At 35.5% G+C, this 27887-nt stretch overlaps 1 protein-coding gene across 1 annotated transcript in view; it reads left to right on the forward strand.

The window, feature by feature from the left end:
- Positions 1–27887, forward strand: part of BEND5 (BEN domain containing 5) — a gene marked incomplete at its 5' end in the record, with an annotated part of 583001 nt that overhangs the window by 515 nt on the left and 554599 nt on the right. The window contains one exon of the mRNA XM_084291495.1: positions 17380–17498. Within this exon, the coding sequence (XP_084147621.1) occupies positions 17380–17498 (119 nt within the window). The remainder of the gene's footprint in view (positions 1–17379; positions 17499–27887) is intronic.

The raw sequence follows: 27887 nt of genomic DNA on the forward strand, positions 1-27887 counted from the left end.
GTGGTGGTGAAGAGCAGAGCAGAGCGGTGGACAGGGGTTCCCCTCACGTGAGAAACCTCAATCTACTTTGTCCAGAGTGGAAAAAAAAATAGATATGAGGTTGGAATAAAAACTGCACCATGAGGCTGATGGCTTAGGGGGTGACCCACAGGTGCTGCTTGACCTGTCCCCGGAGCCCTAAGGAGTCTGGAGGCTGCAGAGGGACAGCCTGCTGCATGCCTTGCATCTCACATGTGCTATTCTGCCAGGGTCTCTCTAGCGGAGGTGCCAAGTGTTGTTCTTCCTATTCAGGACATATTAACAATGGCTCTGACTGTGTGTGTATGTTGAGATAAGTTTGTCATGAAACTCAAGTTTTGTGTTTCTTCCTGAGTGGTAAGAATCCTCTAGGTACAGGGGTCTTTCCTATTGTAACAAAACACTGTGAAGGTCTTTTCCACCCCACAAGAAAACAAAACCACCCAAATAATTTATGAAAATTCAAGTTATTAACATTGTGAGGATGAAACAAAGATAATGACAGTTTTTCTGAATATTTAATATCCCACAGCACCATGCATAAATTATCTAGCTTCCTGAACCAAAAGCTCATTTTCCTTGCCTGCTGTTAGCTGCTGTGCATGTGCATTTCTACCTCAGAAGTGGCTCCATGTTTAATGAAGATGCATTATCTGTAGAACTGACTTTGGATTTTAGGACCATTCAAGGTGAAAAAAAGTGATAACTACATGAAATGCTCTTGAACTCTGGAAAAAAAAAATACCATGAAGGCTATGTCTGAGTAGATTGGCTTAAGGTTCTTCAACTCCCTGTCTGTTTCAAGCTTGCTGTCTCTGAACACCCAAAACCACACCAAGAAGTTTATTATACATTAAACTCGTCTACAAGGCAGGTGATCTGTTTCATCTGCTGTGCAACACTGTGCTAAGCACAGCTGATCGGCTCTGACTGCACCACGGAACAGGGAATGCATCTCCAATGGCCACCATTCGACTTCGTCAACTTTCCTACGGACTTCATCCACCTATGCCTATGTCTTTGTCAGTAACTTTATATAAAATGTGATGGAACTTACCCACTGTTTCTGTATTAGTACATAAAGTTACATTTATATTGTGCTCACTGCTTTAATCTTTAAATTTGCAGCCTTACAGTATTTGCTTTTTATTTTTAACCTTGACATGAGCTTATTCACATCTGTCCATTTCAGCTAGGTAGTCAGTCACTTTCTCATAAACGCATCAATTCCATGAGATTGCGCTGAAATCATGTTTCATTGCGTGTCCTGATACATATCCATTTAAATTTTGCAGTGCCTGTCTAGCCATTTTGCAGCTGTAATCTGTGGGTCCCTCCTGTTTGGAGAAACCAGATGAAGAATTAAAACATAAAGAGTCAAAAAGATAACACCAAAAATTTTCAGAGATTCATGGGGCTTGGGGAAAGCGAGTGAAACAAATTTATGGTTCCCATTTTTAAGAAAGGGCATAGAAGGTAGGGTCTGGAAAAAGTTTCTGGTTTTCCCCCTTAAACTTCGGTTTCTGATGCTGTTTGAAGTGCAGAGAATGTAGTAGCTAGGGAATATTCTTGCTCATGGTGCATCCTGTGTACTTCCTATGTCCTCATGCTACGTCAGATATGGACTACTCTTGAGGAGATCCAGGAGTCTAGCTCCAGAACCTGCATTTTCCACACATCTAATTTTTTCTGCATTCATGCAGGGAGAGCAAAGCCATTACAGGAGGGCTGAACATTGTTCAAACCACATAAGCTGATTTAGCTGGTATGACGATATTATACTTGCTGTTTCAGTTTTGCAAAAACACCATGTTTTTATTCCTGGATTTGTCAGAGAAACACAATTCCAGAATACACAAACAATAGCTAAGTCTTATCTTTCCATTTTGAAATACTGTTATTTCTAATTTTCAAATGAGAAGACTGCATTAAAGAGATATTAAAGGTAATTTACCCATGCTTTATAGCAGCACAGATTACTGGTATGGAAGTGCAATTCTTCTCCTTGTTTGCTTATAAGGTATTTTCAATCTTTCTAAACTCTTAGCTTTGAAAACATGCTATGTCAAGTGCTTCTGTATATTAATTATGCTTTATGGAAAATGTATCTTTTTATCATGTAAAAATTTTGCATTTCAGTTTACCTTTCTTACACTGGTCATTATATGTACTGTTTCCATATAAAAATATCTTTTAATGATTTTATTCCTTTTTCATGTAGAAAATTTTTACTTCTGTAGTAGTTTCTACAAATTTTTATTTTTATTAATAGGGAGGGGTGTTAGGACACAGAATTCTACAAAGATAGAATGCTCTCAACTCTTACTGTACTGTTATACTTAGCTTTATTTTCTAGATTATGGTTTAAGCCAATCTGTGTGTTTCAAATGAGATTGAGATTTAATATGGAAGGTAGATTACTTCACATCTGTCTACTGCAGAGCGCATTATGTGGTATGATGCATGCTGGACTAGGCAGACATCTGGTCTAATCCATTAAAATAGTTCCTCTGTGTTCTGATGTTTGGTTAGAGCACTACAAAACATCGTGTTTTATTCTGGATTAATCAATCATTTCTCCATTGCACTTGGCTTCTTATTCTTACCTGCTTCCTTGGAACTGCTCAAATCATATTTCTGCAATAGGCCATAAGTTTGTTTGCTTGCTTCCCTAGGTAGGTTCTTCACATTGCAAGCTTGGAATCTAAATTAAAAGCCATTTAACCTTCACTAATGAAGTCTGCAGGAGAATGAAAGGGATTAAGTTCAGGTGCTTCTTGGTGTCCCTTCCTCATATTACGCTCAGCTGAACTTGATGTCTCACACCTTCAGAAATGCAGCATATAGTGAGATGGCCTGCTTAGTTAAGTTTCCTCCAAAAATTTAACATCATTTTTCCAATTCTGTAGCAAAGATGACCTTGTTAATTTATCTAAGGAAGGTTTAGGAATAGATCAAAGTGAGCACAGGATACCTATATTTGATATTTTTTTTTTGACTCATGAACCACCCTCTATCAAGATGTGACAATAACTGCATAATTGTTTTATCTTTCTGATAAATAGAAAATGAAGATCAGATGAAAGTATTTAACTTTTCAGACACAGATCTAGCTAAACTACATGGATCTTGCCTAACTACTGTGTTTTCCTCAAGTTACTGTTCTTCTGTTGGTCTGTGTTGTTACCAGAAGACTTGCCTCTTGGGGTCTGGCTGGCCAGAGGGTGTGGGTTATTCCTGGGCTTTGTAACAGTTGTCCCTCTTGGGATAGGTGTACGTTAGCCTGGATTGGAAGCTTAATGTATTATCCCATAGTTGCTAGTCGTTTTGTGGGTATTAGTATTTCTGGTGTTTCATCAAGTTCTTGTTGCTGAACTAATAGCGAAAATAAAAAGAAGATACTTATTCATGGTCCTGGATGGGGTATGAATGTGTCTTGAAACCAAAGGTCCTTGTTACTGGGACAGATTTCTCAGCTGGATGAGTAGGTGTTTCATGTTCAGGTACGTGTTGTGATAGTTACCCAACAGAGCCGTGTTAACTCACATTTCATATTAGAACTGGTAAGGGTTTTCAAAAGTGTTTGCAGTTGGGCTGGCCTGGCTGCAGTGAGGACAGCTTTAAACTACTGTTGAATGCTGAAACATTACTCAAAGTTTTGGTAGTAATTAAAATTTTTAAAATGCTTAGGGTTGAGATCATTGTTTCACCGATCTGTGTGTGGAGAGCCTGAGTGATGTTGTGTAAGTTCAGCAGTGCTTTCTAACTGATTTTAATGTGATAATGCTGAGCTAGACTGCTTTGAAAGAGAGCTTTTGATTATTCATTCTAAAAGAATAATTATTCTCTTAAAAATACTTAATCACATATGGTACAAACGCATTCTAGTATCAAGAACATACTGCTTTCTTTTAGGTGGCAGCAGCTGCTAAATAAAGAGCTGAACTGAATTAGACAACCAGTTCCATGGTCTTTTTTTTTTTTATTTTTATTAAATATAGGCCTTATGGGTAACTAGACTCTCTCATTCACCAGTTTTGTCATGAGGAAATTTAAAATAGGAGAAATCTCTTAATTATTTTAACAGTAATACTTGTAATCTCAGTCTTTAAAGTAACACCAAATGTCGCTGGCATTTCTGGTCTCCTAGGCAAATTTAATTTCTTAAATTTAATTCTTTCTTAAATTCCTTCTGAATGTTGAAGTGTATATAAACAACATAGCTTATTTCCTAATCTACGCAACTACATAGCTTTGCACTTTACTAGCCTGTACGCATAGCTGAATTCCAGTGTTGGGGAAAAGAAGTGGAACCTTGGTGCTGAAAGGGATCTGTCTCCTGTATCCTCCTATCAGCAGGAAAAGGTTTCAAGTCATGGAAATTGTAAGGGTAGTGGGCCCAGACTTGCAGATGTTCCCACACCATAAAGAGCTATTTGCAGTTGTTTATGAAATGCTGCAGGATGTATTTGTAAACAAATTGAGAATGTGTTTTATTCAACAAACTCATTTGCCAGAGCTTACTGACAGCATGGGCATGTTTTAACTTAAGCAGTTCAAAGTCAAGGGGATATTAGAGAGGTTTATTAGTAAATTTGAAGCACTCTAAGACCATTAACTACTTCAGCTTTTAGTGCTTAAGTTGGAGTATTTATTGAAGTAACTCACAAAAATTAATTATAGTTACTACAGAAAAATAATATAGTCATCATTGTACTATGTTGCTGATAGACTGATATTCAACTTATTTCCAACTTTTTCAATTATCTAGTAGCAACAATTCCAACTCCCCACTAGAAGAATTTGCTGAAGAGCTGCTAGTGTATTTTTGGTGCTGATAGCTTTGATCATGTTTCTATTGCATAATTTGCCAAATAAGGAGACCTAAAAAATATTAATGAAGGCTTTATTCAGCCAGAAGATATAATTTAAGAAAAAGAAAGAGAAACAGCAATGCGTTGAGTATTCCGGTTGCCACCTCTTAATGGTTTACCATTTCCTAGCCATGTTTCAAACAGTTTTTCTCTGACAAATAATCAAAGCTTTTGAAAGTTACTTACCTCAAGCCTCCCAACATTTTTTCTTTCCAGTGAAGTTCAAAGCACCCTATTAATTATTAGCGCTTGTGAGAGGAGGTTTCTGAATTTATAAAAAGTAAAATGAGACATATTGAGAATTTTAATAGGTTTTATACTGAAATTTGTAAAACAAGTTTCTGCAAGTTTCTTTAGTGTTTCTGTCACTGTATTTTCTAGGCAGAAGTCTCATGCAAAAAAAAAAATCAGATCAGACTCACAATGCATTTATATGGCCTACATTGCATTTCTGTCTTTTGAAGTTGAACTTTATAGATACAAAGCTCATTAAAATAGGTTTTAAATTCAACTTCTTGTGTTAAAAGGTAGCTGGCTAGATCTCCACATGGGACCACTGACAGGACTGGAAAACATAGATCTGCAGCACAAGCCCAATTATCAAATGGGATATCTAATAGCAATAGCTGTTACCTCTCTCAGAAGAACTGGACAACCTGTCTACACTCAGGCTGTTTTCCTTCCTGCTGCTCTTCTTTCCTCCACCAATATCTGCTTAGGAACAATAGCTATAAGGTGAAATGATGATGTAGTTATCTTCACTTAAAAAACAAACAACAAAAAAACCCTAGGATACCTCAGTAACAGAGAACACCAAACTCTGTGTAAGTGAGGCGCTACAGGATGCGGAGTGGAATTTGGCTCAGGTACTTCTTGCTGTCACTCAGATCCAGCTGCTGCCCAGCAGCGTTGCTGCAGGGTGTGGGCTGGCTCCAGCAGACCCCCCTGGGTGTTTGGACCATGCTACATCACTCTTGTTTCTGGTGGATTAACTCTGCTGCCCTTTTCCAGAACTGCATGATTCTATAGAAACCAGCTCAGATTTCTCGAGTAATCCCCCAAAGTAGTTGGCACGCAGAGCCATGACACAGCATTGCTATGTTTAGATTGCATTGTACCTGAGATAAGTCTTTCCAGGCTCAAGCTGTGTCTGCAATTAATCTACAGTAGAGGTAAAACCAAATTACAAGTAAGTGAGAGTTGGCTATAGGTACACGTTTTTGTGTTCATATTCCAGTTTCCTTGTTACGGTGTCTCTGAAACTCCTCGTTTTCTTGACATTACCACAGAGGCCAAGTTTGTCATTTAAGAGCTTGGAGTGCTCTTGAATTGTGGAGTGCTCTGCTTTTTTTTTTTTTTTTTTTTTTAACCTTAGATTTTTAAATATATTTTTTAAAGCATTTGTACTATTTGTCAGTCAGATGGTTTGTGAAACTCTACCAAGTAATAATCATGATTCTGATTTCATTTTGTGAATTGTGCAAATTGAAAGATGTGGACTTCATATTAATTCTAGGGCCCTGATCCTGCAAGTGCCTGTAGATGTGAGATTGTGGATTTTTTTTCTTGATGTCGCTGCTTTCATGAGTAAATCTATTCATGTATATATGTGTATAGTAAAGTGTTTTCATGATTGATTCTGGTTTAGGATAAGTAATGTATTAAGGTTAAAGATAAAATTTATACAGTGTGATACATATGGTTTCTAGTATACATATCTGTCTCTGTTTTTGCAGTATGGTTAACTGGCCTGATTCATAGAATTGTGGTGGCAAAAATCAACCATAGAAAAGGTTGTGGGAGGAGAAAATAAAAAATATATATATTTTAAGTATTATTATTATTACATAAATTTGTTATCTGACTTTATTTCACTTGCTAATTCGCATAGCTATTTACTTAGCAGTTGCTCTCCCAGTTGCAAGTGAAAACGGGCAAGATTTCGCTTTTACATATTGTTTCATAATCACCTTGAAAATGTGTTGAATTTCAATCTCTACAAAAACAAGAGGAAAGTCAGTTCCTGTGAAACACCAGAGCAGAACAGCAGGAATCCATTCCAAGGAAAGCCCAACAGGAATTATTACAGGTTTGCTGATGTGTTTTTGTTTGCAATAAGCAGTGAAGTTACTGTAGGATCACAGCAAACTTTAGAGCTGGATAACACCTATCAAATGGCTGTCATGTTTTCATGCATGTAACCTGCACATGGGGTAGCGTATACTCGATTAATGAAATATTCCTCAAATAACATATACAAATCCCGAGGCAGTAATTTTTTTGTTCTGTTTTGGTGGTGGTAATTCTCCATGTAAAGCAGGACTGTGAGGTAAACTTGCCTCTGTACTACTTACTTGTATCTGCAGTCTCTACTACTGCTGAATCACAGATGTTTTGTAACTACGCAGAATAGTGTTATATCTGCTGGTTATTTTATTTCTAAGCAGAACAAATAATCAGTAATTTGATCTCAGCTTTCTGTGTGTAAGTCTTCTAGTAGGTAGAGTTTTGGTTTGTGTTCTGAATACTTGAAATAATTTGTATGCATTTCACATTCCTATAAATATTGTATCAACATAGCATTTGCTTAGTTAAAAAAAAATGCTGAATATGGTGTATTAGTTAGCAGTGTTCTCTGTAGTTAAATTCCTGTTACTCTTGCATCAGCAATGTAGTTAATGGATCAAATGTGCTTTGCTGACATTTTTATATCAGGAAACAGGAATTCTGAAACAATATTTAAACCTTTTGCTCTACTGTACTTTGTGAATAAAATAAAGCACCACAATGATCTAATGTTTGATATGAAATTCTAGATTATGCTGAAGTGTTTATTATCTAGAGTAACTTCAGTTGTGTGAGTAAGCAATGCTTGGGTGGAAGAAATCCACAGTGGCTTAAACTTGTAGTTTGGAATGGACTGTTTCAGAAAGCAGAGGCAAAGACACTATTTGCAACTAAGAATTTACAGGAGTTGTTTCAATGATTAATTACGATTATGAAAGTAACAGTGTAATTAATTTCAGCAACAGGGTAAAAATATTCCAGAAGTAGTATTAAAATCCCTATGTTATTTTAGATGTATTCTAGTAGGTAAGATTTTTAACTCTTAAGTAAATAAATTAACATCTTCCTTGATGTGTCTGAGACTATTGTTGACTTGGCTGACAGAAGACATGCCTATCGCTAAATGAAAAATTAACAGGAAGCGAGGATAAAACCGTATTTCTAAGTTACACCCATTCAAGAGTCAAGGAAAAATAGAAGTGTGACCCTAAGAAGGATGCATGAATTAAGATGCATCATACATGGGATAGAAATTGTCAATTAACTTGCATCACCCTTACGTGAATCCACTATTACGTGTGAACTTGCAGGCAATCATTTTTATTTGTTACACCTAGCCCTAGCAGTTGCAGTGCTGTGCAGCTCTTTCTCTTCTAGTCATTTGTGAAAAATGGTGTTGAAGAGAAAGACACTGCTGTGTGGAGCTGCTGAGGTGCCTCCCCACAGGATTTTGCCTTCTCTGGGGCCATCACAGAGGGCCTGGTCTCCCCTGGCATGAGGATTCATTGCCAGTTAGTGGTTGAGTCGGGAACTGAAGTCATGCATTGTGACCACTAGACTTAGTGATATTCAAATACATGTTTCTTTGGACAGGTGCATCCCCAACAAACCTACTGTAGCTACTTGTTAAAAAACAAAAAATCAAAATACCACTGAGTGGTGGGTTTGGTGGAGTACCAAAGTTGTCCCGAGGGCAGGCTCACCAGGCCTGAGGATGAGAAAAAAGCCTGATCCAAGCTAGAAGTCACGGCTATATTACCTCAGCGCTGAACCTGAATTAATTTGCATAGTATAGTTTATTATTGCTGGCACTGCATTACATTTATAGCTGGCTTTATTTGACCCTTTTTTGGATCACAGTACAGCAGCTGGTGTTGAGTAAAATATGGTATGGGCATCTCTTCAAAGACAGGTCTGGAAAGCCCCTGCTAAATCAGCAGACGTAAGGATGTCAACGGTACTAGGAACTCAGTGTGAAAGGTGTAATTTTCATAAAGAGCAAAAACACTGTTTCTAAGTTTATTTAACCTAGGCAGTATCCTTGAAAGACTTGCATAGTACTTTGTACTTACTAAGGGACAGCTTTTGTGGGCAAGTATTTTAAAAGTGATTGTCAGGACTGGAGGGTATGAGACCTAGGACAAATAAAATAAAATATGCTTCAGCCTGTTGATAAAGCTGACATAAACATGTATCTCTGTTGTATCAAGAACAATTATCACCTGTTGGGTTGTCTTTGGTTTCCCAGCCCACAATCCTAATGAAGAGAGGCACACCAACTTAATGATTTACCTATTAAAGCTGAAATCTCTGTATTAAAGGCTATGTAGTCACAGGTCAGGATCATTGCATTGTTTGGTACATATTAGATGTTTTAGTTGCATCTAGCTGGCCCCAATGTGAGTTATTTTTAACATAAATATTCATTTTGTCATGACTTCTTTTTAGTTATGCTGTCATTAAAACAATTTAATTACGCTGTTCTCTTAGGATAAAGATGACCTGATTGGCATAGTGCACACTCCTGGTTAGGATATCATGAGCTGCTTGTTGCTTAATCACATGGCTTTCTTGTGGTCTTAAACCAGAAAAAACATTTATTCTATAATATAGAGCGCAAAACAAGGAAAAAAAAACAAAAACCTCTGAGGAAGTAATGTTCCAGTTTTTGGAATAGAATATGATTTTACTGCATAGACTGGAAGTGGGCAAGGTGTAGTCCACAGGACAGATCTGCTGTTGCTTTGTCAGTGTAAGTATGGATTAGGTATGGTGTGCTTCAGACCTTCTGTGCTAAACTGAATCTGCACCAACTAGAACTAACTGAACCATCATCTCTTGGCTGGTGCTACTGAGGTTATTCAGAAATATCTTTTAGTAAGCATATTGTAGGCAATCATTTTGCATTTAAAAACCTTGCCAAATAAAGGTTTTTGAATATACCCAGGATAGATGTGGGTCTGATTAGTGTACCTAACAGCCTAGGTTCGATATCCTGCTTTTGTTAAGTCAGTGCTCCGTACCTGGGCAGCTGCTGGAACCGTGGCATGGATATTTCCTTCCTTTCCTCTCACTTCTTCCATCTTCTTCTGTGTTACTATGAAAACAGGTGAATTTTTTTTTTGTAAGCTGTTTTTTTTTTTTTTTTTTTTTTTTCTTTTCAACATTATGCAGCATGGGAAATGTTTGTAGCATTTTAGGATGCTTCCAGTGAACAGTAGTGCATGACTCAACCACCTGCCTCTTTTTCCAGTTTTGCGGATAGTATCATGAGCTTTTGCCCTTACTTGACATTTTCTACTGACTGCAATTCCAAACCCTGCAATTGTCTGTGTATTTTGACTCAGTGTTTTTTGCAGGTCATGGGCATTCCTTGTCTTTGGGAAATCAGTTGCTTACAGGTTTCAAAAATGCATGGGATCTGGAGGAAAAAACGTTTACCTGTTGAGCTTCTGTAGTACCACACAAAGCATCTGCTTTAACTCTGACATTCCTCTCCTGCCTTAGAATCCTTAGACACAAAATTTCCTCATGCTTGGTGGGAAACACTACTTCCCTCACAAATCTTTTGGTGACCTAGAACTTGAATTTCTATGCACTCTTCAACTGGCATTGTGGCATCTCACATTATTTATATGCAGACCGAAAACTGAGCCATCTCTTATCTTCAAGAAAGGATGGGCTTGCTGATACAATTACCTTTTTTTCAGATGCAGCTGGGAGGACTAGCTGACTTCTGGAACTATTATTTACTGTTTTCTGCTAGTTGGGGATGTATGTCACGCATCATATTTTTGTTTAGAGTTTATATGTTTTATGCTTTTGTTTGAAGAAGTATTGCTACTATAGCAACTGTTGCATCATGTGATACCTTTGATATTATCAAATGCCAAATACTTGTTAAGGAATAAATATGTATATCAGATGAAATTGACTGATTCTTACAATATTTTTTTAAGTAAACTTATTTTTCAGTTAACATATCCAGCACTACTAACTTTTTTCATATTTTTCTACTTTCTGGTGATGAGTGTTTTAGTGGAGAGGTTAGAGATTATAAGTACAGTAAAAAGAGTAGTGAAATTCATATTTTTCTTGTTATTGAGTTTGCAGCACCAGTCGCTTTTTTTTTTTTTTTCTAATTTAATTTGGAAAAATCTGTTTATACCTTGCTGGACAATTTTGGTTTCACTAAAGGGATACAAAAAATTCCATTTGAATCTGAGAAGAACGTATATCCTTGGAGAGAGCTCACATTGAGGTAATAAATAAATATTCATGAAGTAAAGCTTGAAGTTATGCTTTTAGGTTCAAGACAGGAAACAAATATTACACATAAAACAAAAAAAACATCAACACAAGTTGACTTATTTTGTTTTCTTGTAAACTTATAAGATAATGCCGGCCACTGGGAGTGAGGAATCATTGTTCAGAGCTGTATCTGTCTGCCAGATGTTGCCTTCAGTTCAATGTTCTTCACTGGATTTTTGAAAGGAGTTATAATTGACCTCGGATTGGTAATTGGATCTCTATCTGGATCCATTTTTTTTTTTTTTAAATGGACTGGGTGGTAGAGGTTTATTGTCATCTTTTCATACTTAATCAGCCAGTAAATTGATGGCTTTGTCTTGAGCTAAGCACCTTCTGTACTTTTTTTTATTCCTATTTCCCTGCAGGCTGCCTACTATCTGCTCAGTATAAGCATTTAAGCACAGTATTCTTTATAGTACTGCCAAGCCTTTTGTAGAGACGCCTGCAAACATTTTTACTAATCATTGTGCTTTGATGTATCTGCATAGGAGAACAAGGCTTTTTCCACTCTCAGGTTTGATTGAGACACCCGTGCCATGCCTTCTGCATGAGTATATCGGTTTGGACATGTATATCTAAAGAAGTCTGAGGTATTTGTTTATATGTACCTTGCCGTCTGACCCAAAAGAAAAAGTTAATGTCGCATTACCCAAGGAATTGCATTAGGAAGGTTAAAAGGATAAGTTGTCTGGTAGCCTCTGTAGAAACGGTAACTTGTGCAGTAGGAGTTAAATGGCAAGCTTCCTTCCTATTTATGCAACCTACTGTAAGCTTTCTCCAGATCATAGAAGAGAGAGCTAGCAGCCTATTTTTCATGAGTAGTTTCAAAACTTCTGCAAAGCTTAAAAAGTACCTCGTAATCTCTGCTGAAATGGTGCTTGTCTTTTAGTTTGCATGTTTTCTTGGTTATGAATATCTTAGTGCTGCGAGACAGTCTCTTGACAACCAGTCTGTTGGTCAAACTGTGGGAGGAAAGTAGCTGAAGAGACACTTACTGTAAAGATGCTAAATCTCAGATTCTGTTTCTAAATAACAATACAGCATGTTACTATTTTTTAGAACTAGATTGTATGAGAATGCCACGTGATAATTAACATTCCCCTTTATCTGCTTGACCTGTGAAACAGGTTAAAAGTGACAGTATGGGCACAGTATCTGAATGTGAAGCAGCAGGTGTGGTTGGTACCATGTAGGGTATTCTGGACCCTGGAAGGGTTAAGACCCTAGTCTTAACATAATTTTTTTCCATTTCCTTTCAAACGATGGTGACCCTGAATTAAGTCGATTTCAGGCTGACAACACTCTGCAGTGTGTGTAGATTCTTAGGGTCATTCCTAATCCTTGCTGCAGGATACGTGGTTGTGAAGATCAAAATGACACTTGTTCTTCTTAGCATTTTTGAAGCCAGTGAAATTTAAATTCCAAGTTCTTGACTGCTGCTGCCTATAGGATTTTTAGGATAGCTCTAGAGCTTTCAGAGCTCATAGCAGGCATAAGTTCTCTATATTGTTGTTGCTGAAGCTTATGAACATTGTAATATAAATCTGTTATTAAAAAGATTCAAAGAACAGCAGAACATAATGAGTTACTAACAGTTCTTGGACTTTTCCCTACAAATGCAGATATAAAGTAATTTTGTGTTTTTCTGGTTGGTAGAGAAGACAGTTAGTGGCAAATCCCTCATAAGAGTTGCTATTCCAAGACATGAGTTGAGCAGTGTTCATTCAGAGACTAGTCACATTTAGGAGCTAATAGGAGATGTGTTGCCATCTGAACAAATTTCTGCTTATTGCTGAGTTCAGATTCACTTCTTCGCATGGGTTTGCAATAACTCTACTGCTCATGGCTGATGAGGGTCTTTGCTGGGATACTCGGACACTTTCCACCTCCTGGGTGATGAGAATTTTGTTATTAGATCTTTACATGCCAACTTAATCATTAAGTTTCATGATGTCACTGAAAATAATACGATTTCCCCAATGCATTTTGTAGACCTAGTGACTTGATTTTGGTATGTTATTCAGAAATAATTTTTTCTTCTGAACAGTTTGACCCGAAGTAGAATATCTGGATTGATCAAAACCAGTTAGAAGAGCTAGCCTACACTAGATTCACAATCAAAGCTTGATTCATTTCCTGTAAAGAACAGTGCAGCAGCAGTTATTTGACCATACAGAAGAGGTGAAGTTAAAATGAAAATTATCAAATTCAGAAACTGTATTTCATGTTTGTTTGCCCTGATGTAAAGGGTGGTGCCTTATCAACAGCAGTAGTAGTTCTCTAGCTATTGACAGAAGAATCAGTAGTAAGATGTATAATATTTTTGTTATAACAGAAAAGAAATTGAGGCATATGAATGCCATTTGTAATATTTAAATAAACTCTTCTACAATGTTAGTTGCAGTTATTGTATCTTTTCGTGTTACCTTACCTTTCTAATTGGCTATCCATATTAGGCAGTAAATCTGATTATAAGAATTATGCAGGTTTACCAGGAATTTTTTTCTGTGTCTGTTTTAATGTAGCTGTGCTCTCCTTCTACTTAATGTAGCATGAGGGTAGCTGCTGGCTGCCACCTCCATAGATCCTGAAGTTCGTCACAGCTGGAAGTGGGCTTGTTGTTTACTCAGTTCAGAGAATGACTATTATTTACTTCCTCCAGAAGCTTTTTTTTAAGAAAATGTACCTAAATTTGCATGATGTTTACTGTAGCAAATACTGTTTTCATCTCTGCTTAAATAAAAAAAAAAGTGTTTGCTTTATCATTTGAACTTAGGAGTAGTAAGAAGCTCTGAAAGTTTCTAAACTTTTCCTCCTAAGAATCCCAGTCCCTTTTAACTGATTCTGCTCATTTTTACTACTTTGATATGAAATATTTCCAAAGTGGCAATCATGAAGAGTGCAGACACCTGAAGACTGTCCAACTTTTATAGTTAGTTACAGAGATTTCAGACACCTACAGATTTTATACTTGATAGAAAATTGCCATTAAAGTTTAATACTGTGGTAAAAGTAAATCCTAGGAATTTGCTGTAGACTCCGGGAGTTTAAGCTCTGAAGAATTAGAGTAAAGTAGCCATGTGTCCTACAACCTATAAAAAAATATTTGACAAAATAAGACCTGTAGTATGAGAAAAATTCTTTGCCAAGTTACTCTTGCCTTTGCTTGTGTTATCTAACCTTTTTCAAAGGAGAACAGGTTCTCCTTAGGAGCAATGTACAATATGTTCTTCAGTTAATTCTTTTCTCCCCCTTTCTTTTGTTTGAGATTGAGCTATCTGTTGCATCTCTGCCTTTGGTCAGGAACACCTGCACCAGCTGAGGGGACAGGATCTCTTTGCTGCTCTGAGGGCTCGCAGCTCGGTGTAACGTAGCTCTCCATCTGAAGGCGGTGATGTATTCTCAGCAACACTTGCTGCATCCGCTGAACAGAGGAGCGTGAAGCTGTGCCTCTCGTAATACAGTAATGCGGGTGCAGTTTAGGCCTTTCCTTTATCACCTGAGGAGGACATGCCAGCAGGGACATATGCTCATGTGCTATATAGCATGACGTTCAGAGGCTGCTGTTTCACAGGTTTAGTGATTAGATGGTAACTCAAAATAACAATAAAATAGCTCAGAGATAACTCAAAATATAACAATACATTCTGCATATTCAAAGTACTGTGTAGTAAAGAACCTCAAAGGACAGGCTAATACTGTTAAATGACTATGAGGCCAGGAAGAAGAAAGGAAAACTTTTTGCTAGGACACAGTTTCTTGACAGCTTCCTTCTGCACGATGTAAAGATTGTCCAATTTGTCAGTTAGGTGGAAAGGGAGACGTAGCTGTATCCTACCTGCTTGTCCTACCACTCTTACGGTGGCAGTATTATGAATGGCATCTCTTCTGATTTCATCTTTATCTAAGTGGTGTTTACCAGCTATCTTTTAAGAATTAAAAGAAACCTATTATTTTTAGCAGAGACTTGACAGTGAGCATTTACCATCAGAAGCTCAGTCTCTAGTCTGTTGGCTCTCCATCTTCTATTCTTTCACTTTGATCCTTGACAGCTCATGTATTCTTGGTGGAGATCTACAGGTTTTCCCTGAGTTATATTTTTTTTGTATCCTTGTTTCCATGTGTTGGATTACAAATCATTATCTTGACTAGTTGCACCAGGTATATGGAGGCTCTTAATCAAAGTGGCACTGGACTGGAACTTAGGAAATGTTTTTTTTCTGTGGCTGTTGTTCCAAACTGCAGGCTGCATGATGCAGTGGGATGAATTGTATTGAGTGACATGATCATGGCTATACAGAGTCCTTGCTCAAGTCTGTTTGCCTCTGGTGTTACCAGCCTTTAAGCAAAATGTAGCAGCACTGCTGCCAAACTCTGCAGGGTAAAATACATATAGCTAAAAATACCAGAAGTAAGTAGCAATTTTACATTTAAAGAAAACACTTTAAATGCCCTAGATTGCTATCTGTGGGTAATTATTCAGTCTAAAACAAATAACTTTGAGGTGGCAAATAGTAATTTTGCTTAAAAAAATAAATACATGGTGTTTAATTTCTATTTTTTTTATTTTTTATTTTAATTATTTTTTAAATATGAAAAGGTCTAAATTGTCCTGGTTCTGTTACAGGACTTCTCAAAGAAAGTAAGTTTCAGATTTCTTCCCTGGGAAGACTATGAATTTATATGTTAAGTGTTGAGGTGGATATACATATTTTTTAATCCAGGATTTATATACCTCTTAAAATATAGGTGGATAATAGAAAGGCTGACAGACCCTTTAGCTGTGGTGTCACATACAATGATATAATTTGTTACCTCAGCTAAGGTGTTTTGCCTCAAGAGGTAGAGTACATTTATGTATGGAAAGGTCAGTTTTAATTAATAAGCTGTTTTCATCATTTGGGGTGATATGAATTGCTTGTAACATTAGTGTGAAATAGTTTTCAATATAAAAATAAAACAAATTGAGCTTTATGTCACATTCATCATCCCCCATAACCCATTTAAATGTCAAAAAATCAGTACAGACCAAAAGTCTATTTCTAGAAGCCTCAGTAGCCCTATTTATCAGAGTGAAATAAGATATTATCATCCCATTATTCCATCACATGCCTTATGCACTTGAAGACATACACATTACTTCTAGTTTTCTCTAACACAGAAGATAGTTTTTCTATTGTTACACATTTTTTGTCCAAACAGTAAATAGTGAAGAGACAATGTCAGAACGTACAGCTAGTTATATTATTATGTATCTCTTCCATTAAAATGTAATATTCATGTATAATGTAATATATAAATATTATTTTCTTCTGCATTTCTCAAATGAAAAAAAATCAGTCTTCTTTCATCGCTACTTGGAAACAATTTTTTTTCACACTGCAATTTGCTAGACAGTATAATTTGACTGTGAGAACAAGGTTTTCAATATATACACTAATGATGTATTTTGACAAAAATCATGCAGTAGTATTGAAAATTTGTCCTCATTTAATTATGAAATAAAAAAACAATTTAATTTTTTTCTCTAAGTTCATTTTCTGAGCTTTGTTTGCTGAGCAAGCAAGGCTTGCATCATCACATCTCTGTAAATGTATGTCTCTCCCTTCTAATAACTTTAAATTTTCAATTATGAGTGGGACTTAACAGTTTCAGAGGTTCTTAGTTCATATAAGATGCATGAAAATGGGCAAAATGATAGAGGAAAATGATTCTCTTAGAAAACATAGCGAGGAAGATGCTGCTGTAGGAGTTCAATTCTAGAGAATCCATGCAAAATATCAGAGAGCTCTCCATGTCAGAGTTCCAGTCAAAAGAATTAGATTCAAATGCAGATCAGGCTTCATTGCATGAGTGTTCAACTGCCAGACATGCAAGAGCAAGAAACCAGGCTGTGTGATTTGTTAGAGAAGCTTTAATATATGAGGCCATTCTTTTATGCAAATTCTTAAGCAAATCTTAACAAGAAATTTCATTTACCGGTGTATATTTTAAATTGTGCAAATTCTGTGTTATTTGGAAAAGCATGGGGAGAATATCCTTCAATTTTTTTTTATTGTTTTTCTTTTTCATTCTTATGCTTTATTTCTGCTTTTACTGCAACAGGTAGTGACATAGGAGGTGATGATATCATAGCAGGGAACGTGAGCAAGTACACTGTTCTCCCAGCTGGTTATTGTGGACAGCCTAAAAAAGGACATCTTATATTTGATGCCTGTTTTGAAAGTGGTAAGCATTTTCAGCATTACTTTATGTAACAGCTGCCAATATATTAATGCTTATTACTGTATTGCTAATTTTTATATATAAAAAAATATGTCTTAATGCTAAAGGTTTGTATTAAATACTGTTTTACGTGCTGATTCACTTCAGAGTATGACATAAAATCAGACTGCTCAAATGTTTAAAAAAAAAAGAAAAAAAAGAAAAGGGTATGTGAAGTTTGTCATTACCTGTAATGTGCTTTTTATCAGGTACATCTCTCTTACCCCATGTAGATAAATTAATGGGTTTTATTCTATTATTATATGTATTATTATCATATACAGTGCTTATTGTTAACTAGTCAAAGATGTAGGATATAAAAATGTTATTTTATACTGTAATTTTCCAGGTTAACTCCCTCAACAAAGTTTCAAAGCATTGTCTATCCTTGCATAGCTGGAAGACTTTAAAAATGTGTACTTAGTGTCTTTAAATATGGTTCTTATTTGTGTTTCTTGTGGCCAAATTCTATGCTGCTGAGATTATTGGAAGTTCTGCCTCTGATGTCAATAGGAGCAGAATTAGTTTTTGGGAAACTACATCAAATTGAAAGAGAAACTATTTTTTTTGCAAGTGTTATAGTTAGTATATTAATTTGAAGAATATTTTAAATCATGTATGTTTATATGCATGTTGGAGGTATGTAGTTAAATATATATATATATATATATATATATATATATATATATATATATATATATATATAAAAGTATGTGGCTGCATTTTGTGTTACATATATGTTTGTCTCCAGATTGTTAGCTTGCATCTATTATTATTGGCTTACAGACCTGCAGAGCACTGTTAAACACCATATGTACAAAAGGCATTTGGCAGGAAAAACTAGTTTCCAGCGTGGTTTATATGAGAGGTGCTGGTAATGCCAAAACTGCTACAGTGTTGTGTAAAATGATTTTCTTATAAAGAGCTATATCCCTAAGGGGTAGAATAGTGGCTGACAGTTCCTGGAAAAATATTAGATTAAGTTATTTAAATCTTCTGATAGCATTGTGTAAAAGGTGTAAATGATGCAGTTGTGTAGTAAAGAGTATTTTATTTTTAGAGTGTATATCTGAAAGTTCAGACAATACTTACATATTAAAAAAAAATACTTTGGATGATATTCATAATGATTATGAATTTATGATTTTTTGCATTAGAAAACGATTTATGAAATTAATCAGTGGGCCAAGCTGAGAAATTTACTTTATTCTGTTAAGCTGCCATGCAATGAAAAGGATCAATTGCAGCTATCAAATGATTTGTGAAGCAATGTGAATCATTCCATTATGGTTTAATTCCAATTTTTAAGCAACAGAATTAATTATATTTTTAAATTAAAATACTTCTGTAGTTCAAAAGTAATGCTCATACTTTGACAAGTACAGCATGTGATAGAGACAGGTGCTATATGAAATACTTAGTTTATTTACACAGTAGCGTGATGAGTCTCTGATGTTGCTTTGCATATTCAGACACCTCCAAAATACAAATATGAATAAAATTAATAACTTCATTTATTTTCTCATAATGACAACGTATTAGCAAGAACAATAATAATGTGTATACTTCATTTGTAAATTCACTTTAACTATTGTTTATGTCAGCCAAGTAATTGCTTACAGTACCTTAATGGGTCAAAGCAAATTAACCGATTATTGGATATTTTATTAAATTGTTAATAACTCTGTAATCTATCTCTTCCTATCTTCCAAACCGTAGAGTAAGACACTTATACAAAAATGTATTGATACGCTTTGAGTACCACCTTAAAATTGGCAAATAGCTATACATGATATACCCTATTGGATTTGCCTTTTTCATAGAACATGTTTTTTTTAATAGTTGACATTAATTCTGTAATAATTCCAAGTTACTGTTATCTTATAGACCTAAATATACTTGAAGGAAATACCTGAAGATAGAGTTGTGCTTCATTCATTATGATGATGATATTATTAAACGTGTCTGAAATCCGAGATCCCTCATACTTAAGAGGTGTTACAGGTTTTTTATAGTTAAATTTTCGTAAGGATTTATTTAATATGTATAAATAAATGCAATACAATTAAAAACAATAGTTATAACACATGATGATTGTAGCTCTCTATCTAATGTAATGTTAACAGAACTTGTCATTGTTTTATATAACGCTTTCACTGGAAGTGATCATGATCCTGATGAAACTATGATAGAGTGGAGCAAAACTGCCTGGACAGTGGTACTCGGGGAGTATTTGTTGATGGTCTGTTTTCAGGATAGAAGTTCTGTTAAATGTGATTCCACAAGTGACTTTCCTGTCTTTGGCTGCATTCCATGTTTTCTTGAAATATCTAGTTGATAGAACTGAAGGCTCCCTTCCAGACCAATTTTTCAGCAACTCTTTTATTTTGTCTTGCAGAAAGGGAAGTGCCTACCTTTTCGGAACAGATAAAGAATATTAAACTTGCAGAAAACAGGAAAAAAAGCATATAGATGAAGTGCTATGAATGCTTTATTTTTGTAATGGCTATCATTGTTCTATTAAGTAGCGTTGAGGAGTATGAATTTGGGATGGAGGTGTGTTTTTATGTAGTCCGATACGTCTGATATGAATGTCCATTTTGCTGTTTAGAGGGGCCTATTTTTTTTTTTTTTGATTTTATCATTAAAAAAAAACAAGAACAAAATAGACATAGAGATTTCTTTTTAGTCCACCATCCTGTTGAAAAGCAAAACATACTACTTTTGCTATTCCTGAGAGATACTTATTTTCCTTCCTCATAGAGACTTTCAGTGAGGAAAGTTTCAATGAGAAAGCAGTAATCCATTCTAATGCTGTAGTTTGCTCATTATATGAAACTTTTTCTTTCAGTGTAGAAATGTTCTTACCAAAAATGCATTATTTTCCAGTACTGTAGGTATTGACAGCAGATTGGTCCTTTCTTCTTTGACTTAGTGGAAAGCTATAATATCTTGCCTTGACCTTTCCCTCCTCACGTTAAATAACTGCTATTTTTTTCAATTGTTCCTCAGTGGTTGTATTTCCCAAATTTCCTATCATTCTTTATTTCCTCTGGACTGTGTCCAGCTGTTCCATGCCTTTCTTGACATGCAGTGATCCTAGGCAAACATGATACTCAGATATGCTGGTGCCAGTACTATGTATCGTATATTACATGATATGCCTTGCAATCTATTTACTTCTGCTATGTGACACAGTCCAATCTTTTTCACAATAGCAGGACACTGTTGACTTCTTTTGAATTTGTGATCCCTTATGTTCTCCAGATTCTCTTCAGAAGAGCCAGCTAACCAGTTTGTAGCTTGCACCTAACTTACTCTTAATTAATTTAACTAGTGAAAGAATGTTTGCGGAAAAATAAATACTGTCATTGTAAATGAAGAATGGTGGTTGAATCCTTTATCTTATAAATAACAGATGGAGGAGTAAAGGAGAGAGAGAGTAATTGACTTGCAAGTATAGTTCAAGCTAATGTTCTAACAACTGGAATCTTTCTTGTCTTTATTAATATTTAAGAATATATGAGGCCAATAGAAACTTTTCTTATACACTTATCAATGGCATAAAAGTAAGTGCTGAAAATTGAGATTTCTTGTATACCACAATGTAATTTTTGGATGCCAGTTTTCACAAGAAATATGAGTTACCTTCAGGGGAGAATGGAAGCATGGTCATCTCTGCATAGTATCAATTTGAAGGGAATAAATGTCACATTTGAAATGTGTAAATTTGTGTCAGTTATAATTCTTTTTCTTATTATTCATTAAAACATTAAATTTTCAATGTAGTATTGGTTTAGCAGCAATGCAGCGCTCTACAAATGTTTTTCTGACGTCCTATCTCCTCTGGCAAAACTGGGAATTTTGCAAAATATGGTGCTTCTAGGAAATGGATGTATTCACTCATGCTATATGAAGAAATACTTCCTCAGTGTGTCAGGCCCAAACTTTCATGGTGATTCAAGGTGAATTTGTATTTCAGACATTAGAAGTTTTGTGGATCTAAATGACTTTTAGTTTAGCTAGTTGCCTGTACTATCTTGTATTGTTGTGGTGCGTGTATTTCTGATGGTATCAATTTAGTCAGCAGCATCTTTGGTGTTGTGGTGACTATTTGTTTTTATTTGCTTAATCATGTTTGGAGACAATACCTCCAGAGCTGGAAAACTTTTTTTTTTTTTTTTTTTTTTTCTGTGTACTTAAATAACTGCTTTGCTTTCCTTTGCAGGAGGTCATACCATTTACTAATTTTAAGTAATAGACATGAAACCTTTCAAACGTGTTTTGCAGAGCGAGCAAAGAAAACGTGAAGCAAATATCTTTAAAGAGAAACTGGTATTTTTATGGTGCTGATGCCAGTTCAACCTTTCATGAAGAGCACCAGTCTCATCTTCTGGCTCTACAAAAGGGAGGATTTTCATAGTGATCCCAAAGCATGGCAACTTCAAGGGTTTGACCATAGCTTATGCAGGCTGCAGAAGTGTCTTTTATGTCAGGAGACAGAGAAAGGGAAGAACTCATAGCTGACAGTGACATAACTACTTTCTTCTAAGCCCCCAAACATGATGAAATAGGCCAGAGTACAATGAGTTGTAAGGTACTAGAAACACAATTGCAGCTATCCTGGAGCTCTGAAATGGACCACAAAACCTGAGAAGCTCATGGTCATTGGGGATCTTTTTTTTTTTTTTTTTTGTTCAGAAGACTAAAATCTATAGACTGTAGATTCTCTGAGTGTTCAAACAGTTTGAGTTCCTTGCACAATCATCTCATAAATCAGAAGAAACCTCAAGCATGCTGGATTCTTGGAGTACTCTAGAGGGTGCCACCAGACTACATGGATGACATGTTCTTTAAAGTGCCTTGGTCTGACTAGTCTGTCAACCCCTGTTCTAGGAGGGTACAAAGCATGGCACACACTGTCATGCATTCAGGCTGTGTTACTACTGCTACAGAAGTATACCTTCAAAAAGTCCATAAGAGATGCCAACCACTCAGCACCCATCTTGTTCACTGCACTGGTACTTTGATAGGACCAAATTTCCTCTGAGTTGAAAATACATTTATACTTGCAGAGGCTTGCAGACATTTCTTTCACACGGTGCAAAGACGGTATTTACAGGGTGTTGTTGCCTTTTCATCTCAGTCATTGAGTGCTTTCAAGATGGGCTTAAGATGGATATACCTTTTGCTTCCCCTGGCTCTTGACTTAAAGAACTGGCGTGTGGAAGAACATTGATGCTTCCAGCTGTGGCTTAACTGAAGAACAAAGCAAGAATTCAAATATTGTTCATTTTGTTTGGTATCATCTAGATTGTCAGTCACCTTGGGAGTGTTGGTTAGTAATTCCGGCCTGTGCATACTTCTGGATCAATCCCACCACCTTCTGTTTTGCATGGCAGGATGTCATAGGGAACATGGGAGGAAGCTGGAGTTAGGTGGTAGACTGTTACATGTTAAGTTGCAAGGGTGGTTTTTGTAACAGAAGAAAGAACAGAAAATAAAACCCTAAAAACCCAAGTCTGACAGTTTCTGCAGCTTGTGGCTCAAATTACTTGTTTTATAATTTCATTTGAGGATTGAAGGAATAAGGTTGGCTCAGAGAGGTTCTTAAATCTCAGTGTTCATACTGTTAAATACAGGGGCTTTTTATAAGGTTTTGAAAATACATATTTTGGCTTGTTAGTCAAATATAATGCTGTTTAAATGTTAAAAATACTGTGTTTCTTGAAATTAGAAATGAAGCTGCCGTCTGCTTTTATTCTCATTTCAACCAGAAAGTGGAACTCCGCCAAGAGTCATTAAATCTTCCATCCTTTGGATGAATTCTTATTTTTTTTTATGAAAAAAATGTTATGATTGGGTAATTTGTGTATTGTGGTTTATGTTCAAAAGGTTGTAATTAAAGTTTTGTAAAATTTTAGATTTGACCTCAATTACTGTAAACCTCATATTATTATGTTGATTGATACACAACCACCTTGCAGTGAAAATGTTTGACAAACATTGGTTTGGCTTTTCCTATAGTATATTTATCAAAAATTTCATATCAGAAGCCCAATTAAAAGAATTCAGTGCTGATGGATTGCAAATGATTTTAATCAGCTGGAAAAAGTTAAGATCTACAATCTATTAAGATATCTCATGTGACTGAGAAGTACTCTTGTATCATTTTTGTTAAGGTTTTAAATATCTTCCTATATTTCAAAAATAGGGTAATGTACTTATAAAACACTTTACACAACACTCAAACTTGCAGTAAGTGATTGTAATTCCGCTGATCTCTTTGTAAGCGCTTACAGGCATGAAATAGGCCATTGAGCTTTACCATGAAAGATATCTTTTGAACAAAAGCAAAGATAGTATAGGATGAACTGCCCTTTGGGGATGCCCGTGTCCCAGTTGCTAAGACCTAACATGTAACTTTAGGCAGCTAAAATTAGATGAGATTAATCTTACTTGTGATTACTAAAGTATTGTAAAATTTGAGTTCAGGCATTTATGAAGTGGGTATTTTTGTTTGTACAAAATTTAAAAATGAAGAATACAGATGTGATGCTGTTAACATAATGTTCAACAACAACAAAAAAGTGAAATTGACCCTACAAAATAGTTAAGTTTTAGCCATTTAATGTAGTATTGTAATATGCTTCCAAAATTGTGAATGCAAGCTGATCCTGAGTGTGTGTACGTTTAGGTGAACAAAAATAACCTTCTTCATCTTATTTCACTGGCACTACTATAATATCATAGAACAGGAATAAAGCAATACAAGCAAGGGTAATAATGGTAAAGTAATAGAAATAAAGAGTGGGGAAAAAAAACCACAAATATTTAAAGTTACTTTCTTCTATTGTATCTAAACACAGTAGAATAAATTATTTTTTTTGGAGCAAAAAACTAATTTTTGTTACAAATTTCCTGGTAGGCGGTGTTTAGCCAGAATCACTAAGTCATGTAGACTGTTTTGGCTTTCACTTCTATGTGAATACTCACATGCAATGTAGAAACAGAAGAAATGAGTATTGATATAATCAATAATGAGGTCTGTTTTCAGTCTATTTTTGTGGCATCAAGGTATGTCTGATTAATGAAACATTTTCATTATTTTCTTATATGTTGGCAGTTATTTATGCTCTATTTCACGTAAAGGTATTAAGTAGTTATTGCTACCACTAGGGATAATTTTACAAATGCTTTCCTTTTGTGAAAATGTCTGTTCCCAGTTCAGAGCAGTATTATTCTCTTGTAGTATCAATACTTGTGGACTACTGCAGGTTAGAAGTCACAAAAAAAATTAAGAACAAAAGATTGATTTTTTTTTTTTTTTTTTTAATGATGACCCTAGGCATAGATTAATGGATGTAGCATGCACAAAGTGATATCAGTTAACATATATGACATTACTCAGATGTCTCAAACTCCGGAAAAAGCATGTGAATGATTTATGGAATTGATATTAATCTCTTTCCAGTAAATGCATTACTAAAGTTACATGGGAAATTGATGTTACTACTGTAATGCCAAATTAATTTATTTCTTGCTAGGTCAGCATTTCAAATAGAACTAAATGTTAACCTTTTAAATATCTAAGCAGAATATAGCATGGAAGACAATTTTACAAATGGGGCAGTGCTTAGTGTTGGTGTGATATCAGCTAACAAATACAACATTAATCAAGTATCTTAACTTGTGGGAAATGAATATTAATGACTTACGGAGCTAATGACAATGTGATAAGAATTAGTATAATAGCATCAGTACAAAATTAGTGTATTAATTGTAGTTGGTGTACTGATTGTCATTTTCACAGTCAGTTTATCTTCTGATGTTCATGTTACCTTCTTTTTCAAGACCTAGCCTTTCCATCCTCCCTCTTTCCATGTTTGTACCCCTCAGCAAGCATAAGCACGGAAGAGGTTGATTTGCTGTTTGGCTGACCTAAAGAAGGAGCAGAATAAGCAACTGGAAATAGAAGCAGTCTTAAATGGGATAATTTTAAGTTCAGAGCAGATTTGCACTAGCCCATGTATGAGGAACAACCAAGTGAAATAGAACTCCTTGGTCTGGAAAAGAGACAATTGATGAAGAATGTCTCGGAGATCTGTAAAATCATAATTCTCCGTCAAAATTACAATGAATAGGGAACAGTGTTTCCCTCTTTTCTCTATAGAAAAACTAAGGACTAGCAGATGAAACTAGCAGTTGACAAGCTGAAAGAAAACAAAGGGAAATGGTTCCTCACATTTTGTTTAATTAAGCTGTAGAGCTTCCTGTTGTATGTTGTGGATGCTAAAAGTTTATATGTGTCAAAAACAGCTGACAAGACCAGGAAAGAAAAAATCAGTTGAGAGCTACTATACACTGACAACATTTCTGGCTTAGAAGTTTCATAAACTGCATGTTGTAAATTGAGGGACTGTTCTGGGGAGGTATCTAAATGATTGCTTTGTTCCATGGCCTTCTCTGGGGATCCATTTCTGGCACGGTTGCTGGGCTAGACCTTGATCTGACCTGGTACGTCTGGTTAAATGCTTAATATTTTTTTAGTTCGTACTTAGTAATCTTTTACATTTTAGTGTTTTCTAAAAATAGATTACAGGTTATATTTACAACATCATGCAAAGCTGTAATTTGGTCAGATAATAGGAAGGAAAATCTTACAGTTAATTTTTCCATTCAAAATAATTTTCTTCTGAAGGTAGTAGTTGAAGATGCTATTCTAACTTTAACAATAGATGTCCACAATCACACCTGATGCAGATCCTTTCTTAAGATCTATTTCTATACATTCTTGGTATGTATTTACATTTCCATCACTTTCATTTTTTTGGTGGGATTTTTCTAAACTTGCTCTTTGTCAGAGAATGAATAATAATCATAATAATCACCTTTGTATGAAATATTTTTATTATTAAGTTATTTTTGAGAATAAGCAGAATGATTTTCACATATACTAGGTTTTGAGATAAATTTTCCAGTTTCCATTTTTCTGGCTCTGTTCAAATTTTTCCATCTGGAAAAATGATAGTGGGAAATATAAGAAAGAATAGCAATGTCCCTGCCAGTATGAAGGAACATTACATTACACTGAACAAATATACTTATCTGAATGTACAATCACTGAAATAAATGCAGCTGTGTTTATTTCAGCATAATCAGATATATTTGAATATAAAATCATTGACATAAATGCAGCTGTGTTTATTTCAAACTGCACATGTTAATATGAACATGAATGTGACATCGGTTAATCACTTGTGAATGTATAGAGGTAGGTATATATAGTGGCACAATAGAGGCCTGTGTCTGTTGAAAGTAGCAGAAAAAAAATCCAGCTGAGTTTGTGATTTACCTAAGGATATTTATAACAGCATTGGAAGTCAGTGATTAGGAGAAGCAAAATTCCCCTGTAAAATCTGAATAAACCTATAGTTAATCTATAGAGAAACAGGTGACCTATTCTTTAGTTACTTACTTAATTGCTTTGAATAATTGCTTCTTAAAATAGAAAATCATGTTAGTTTTCAGCAATTTTTGGGTCCAGGTCAATCACTTCTGATGGGTGTAATTGGTAACATTGAAGATACTATCTTAGGTTTTTCTCCGATTTTGAGCGTTGAGAAGAGCTGCCAGCCACTCTTCAGAATTTCATGGTACTTGCTGGGTACTCACATCTAGGGAAAATCCAGTGAAGAGCAGAGCCAGTGGGAAAATTTTAGGATCATTTATTTTGTTAGGGATGCTTCTCCTTCCTGTTTCTCCACAGTAGTTCTGTGCCTTCCATGTCCTGTTTATATCCTTATCTCTGTCTTTTTGAATTAGAGCTATCCAGAATTAGAAGAAATTTGTAAGTGTTCTTTACTCTGCTTATGCAGACAGTGCTCTGTAGATAGATCAGAAAGAATGTCTGTACTCAGAATAGAATGTCAAGTGGCACCAGAACAGTAAATATTTTGGACCTAAGAGGTGGTGGAAAGGCTTTATTTCCTCCTTGGAGAAGGCTGAAATAGTCTGCTTGACTAAATAGCTGTATTTTGTTCAGTTCAATAACCTGCATTATTATTTCTCTTTTGGAGAAGACAGCAGCACAAAAGACTTGGTTCTTGACTGCCTTGCACCTTCTGCAGTGAATTTCAGCTTTGTGAAATGAGAGCAAAATGGTTGAGAAATGTTGAGCACTTTGCCTCAGTTTCATATGAACCAAATAATGAATGAAATTTAGGAAATTTCACATCCTGTATTATGTCTACTAAAATTTGGTGATGTTATAAAGAATAAGGAAAGAGGCTGAAGCAGTGAAAATAAAGGATGAATTGAGACATCTGCATCAGGTCCTGCACTCAAAGGCTG

The sequence above is a fragment of the Netta rufina genome (genome assembly GCF_964035555.1).
Source record: "Netta rufina genome assembly, chromosome: 8".
NCBI lineage: Eukaryota > Metazoa > Chordata > Aves > Anseriformes > Anatidae > Netta > Netta rufina.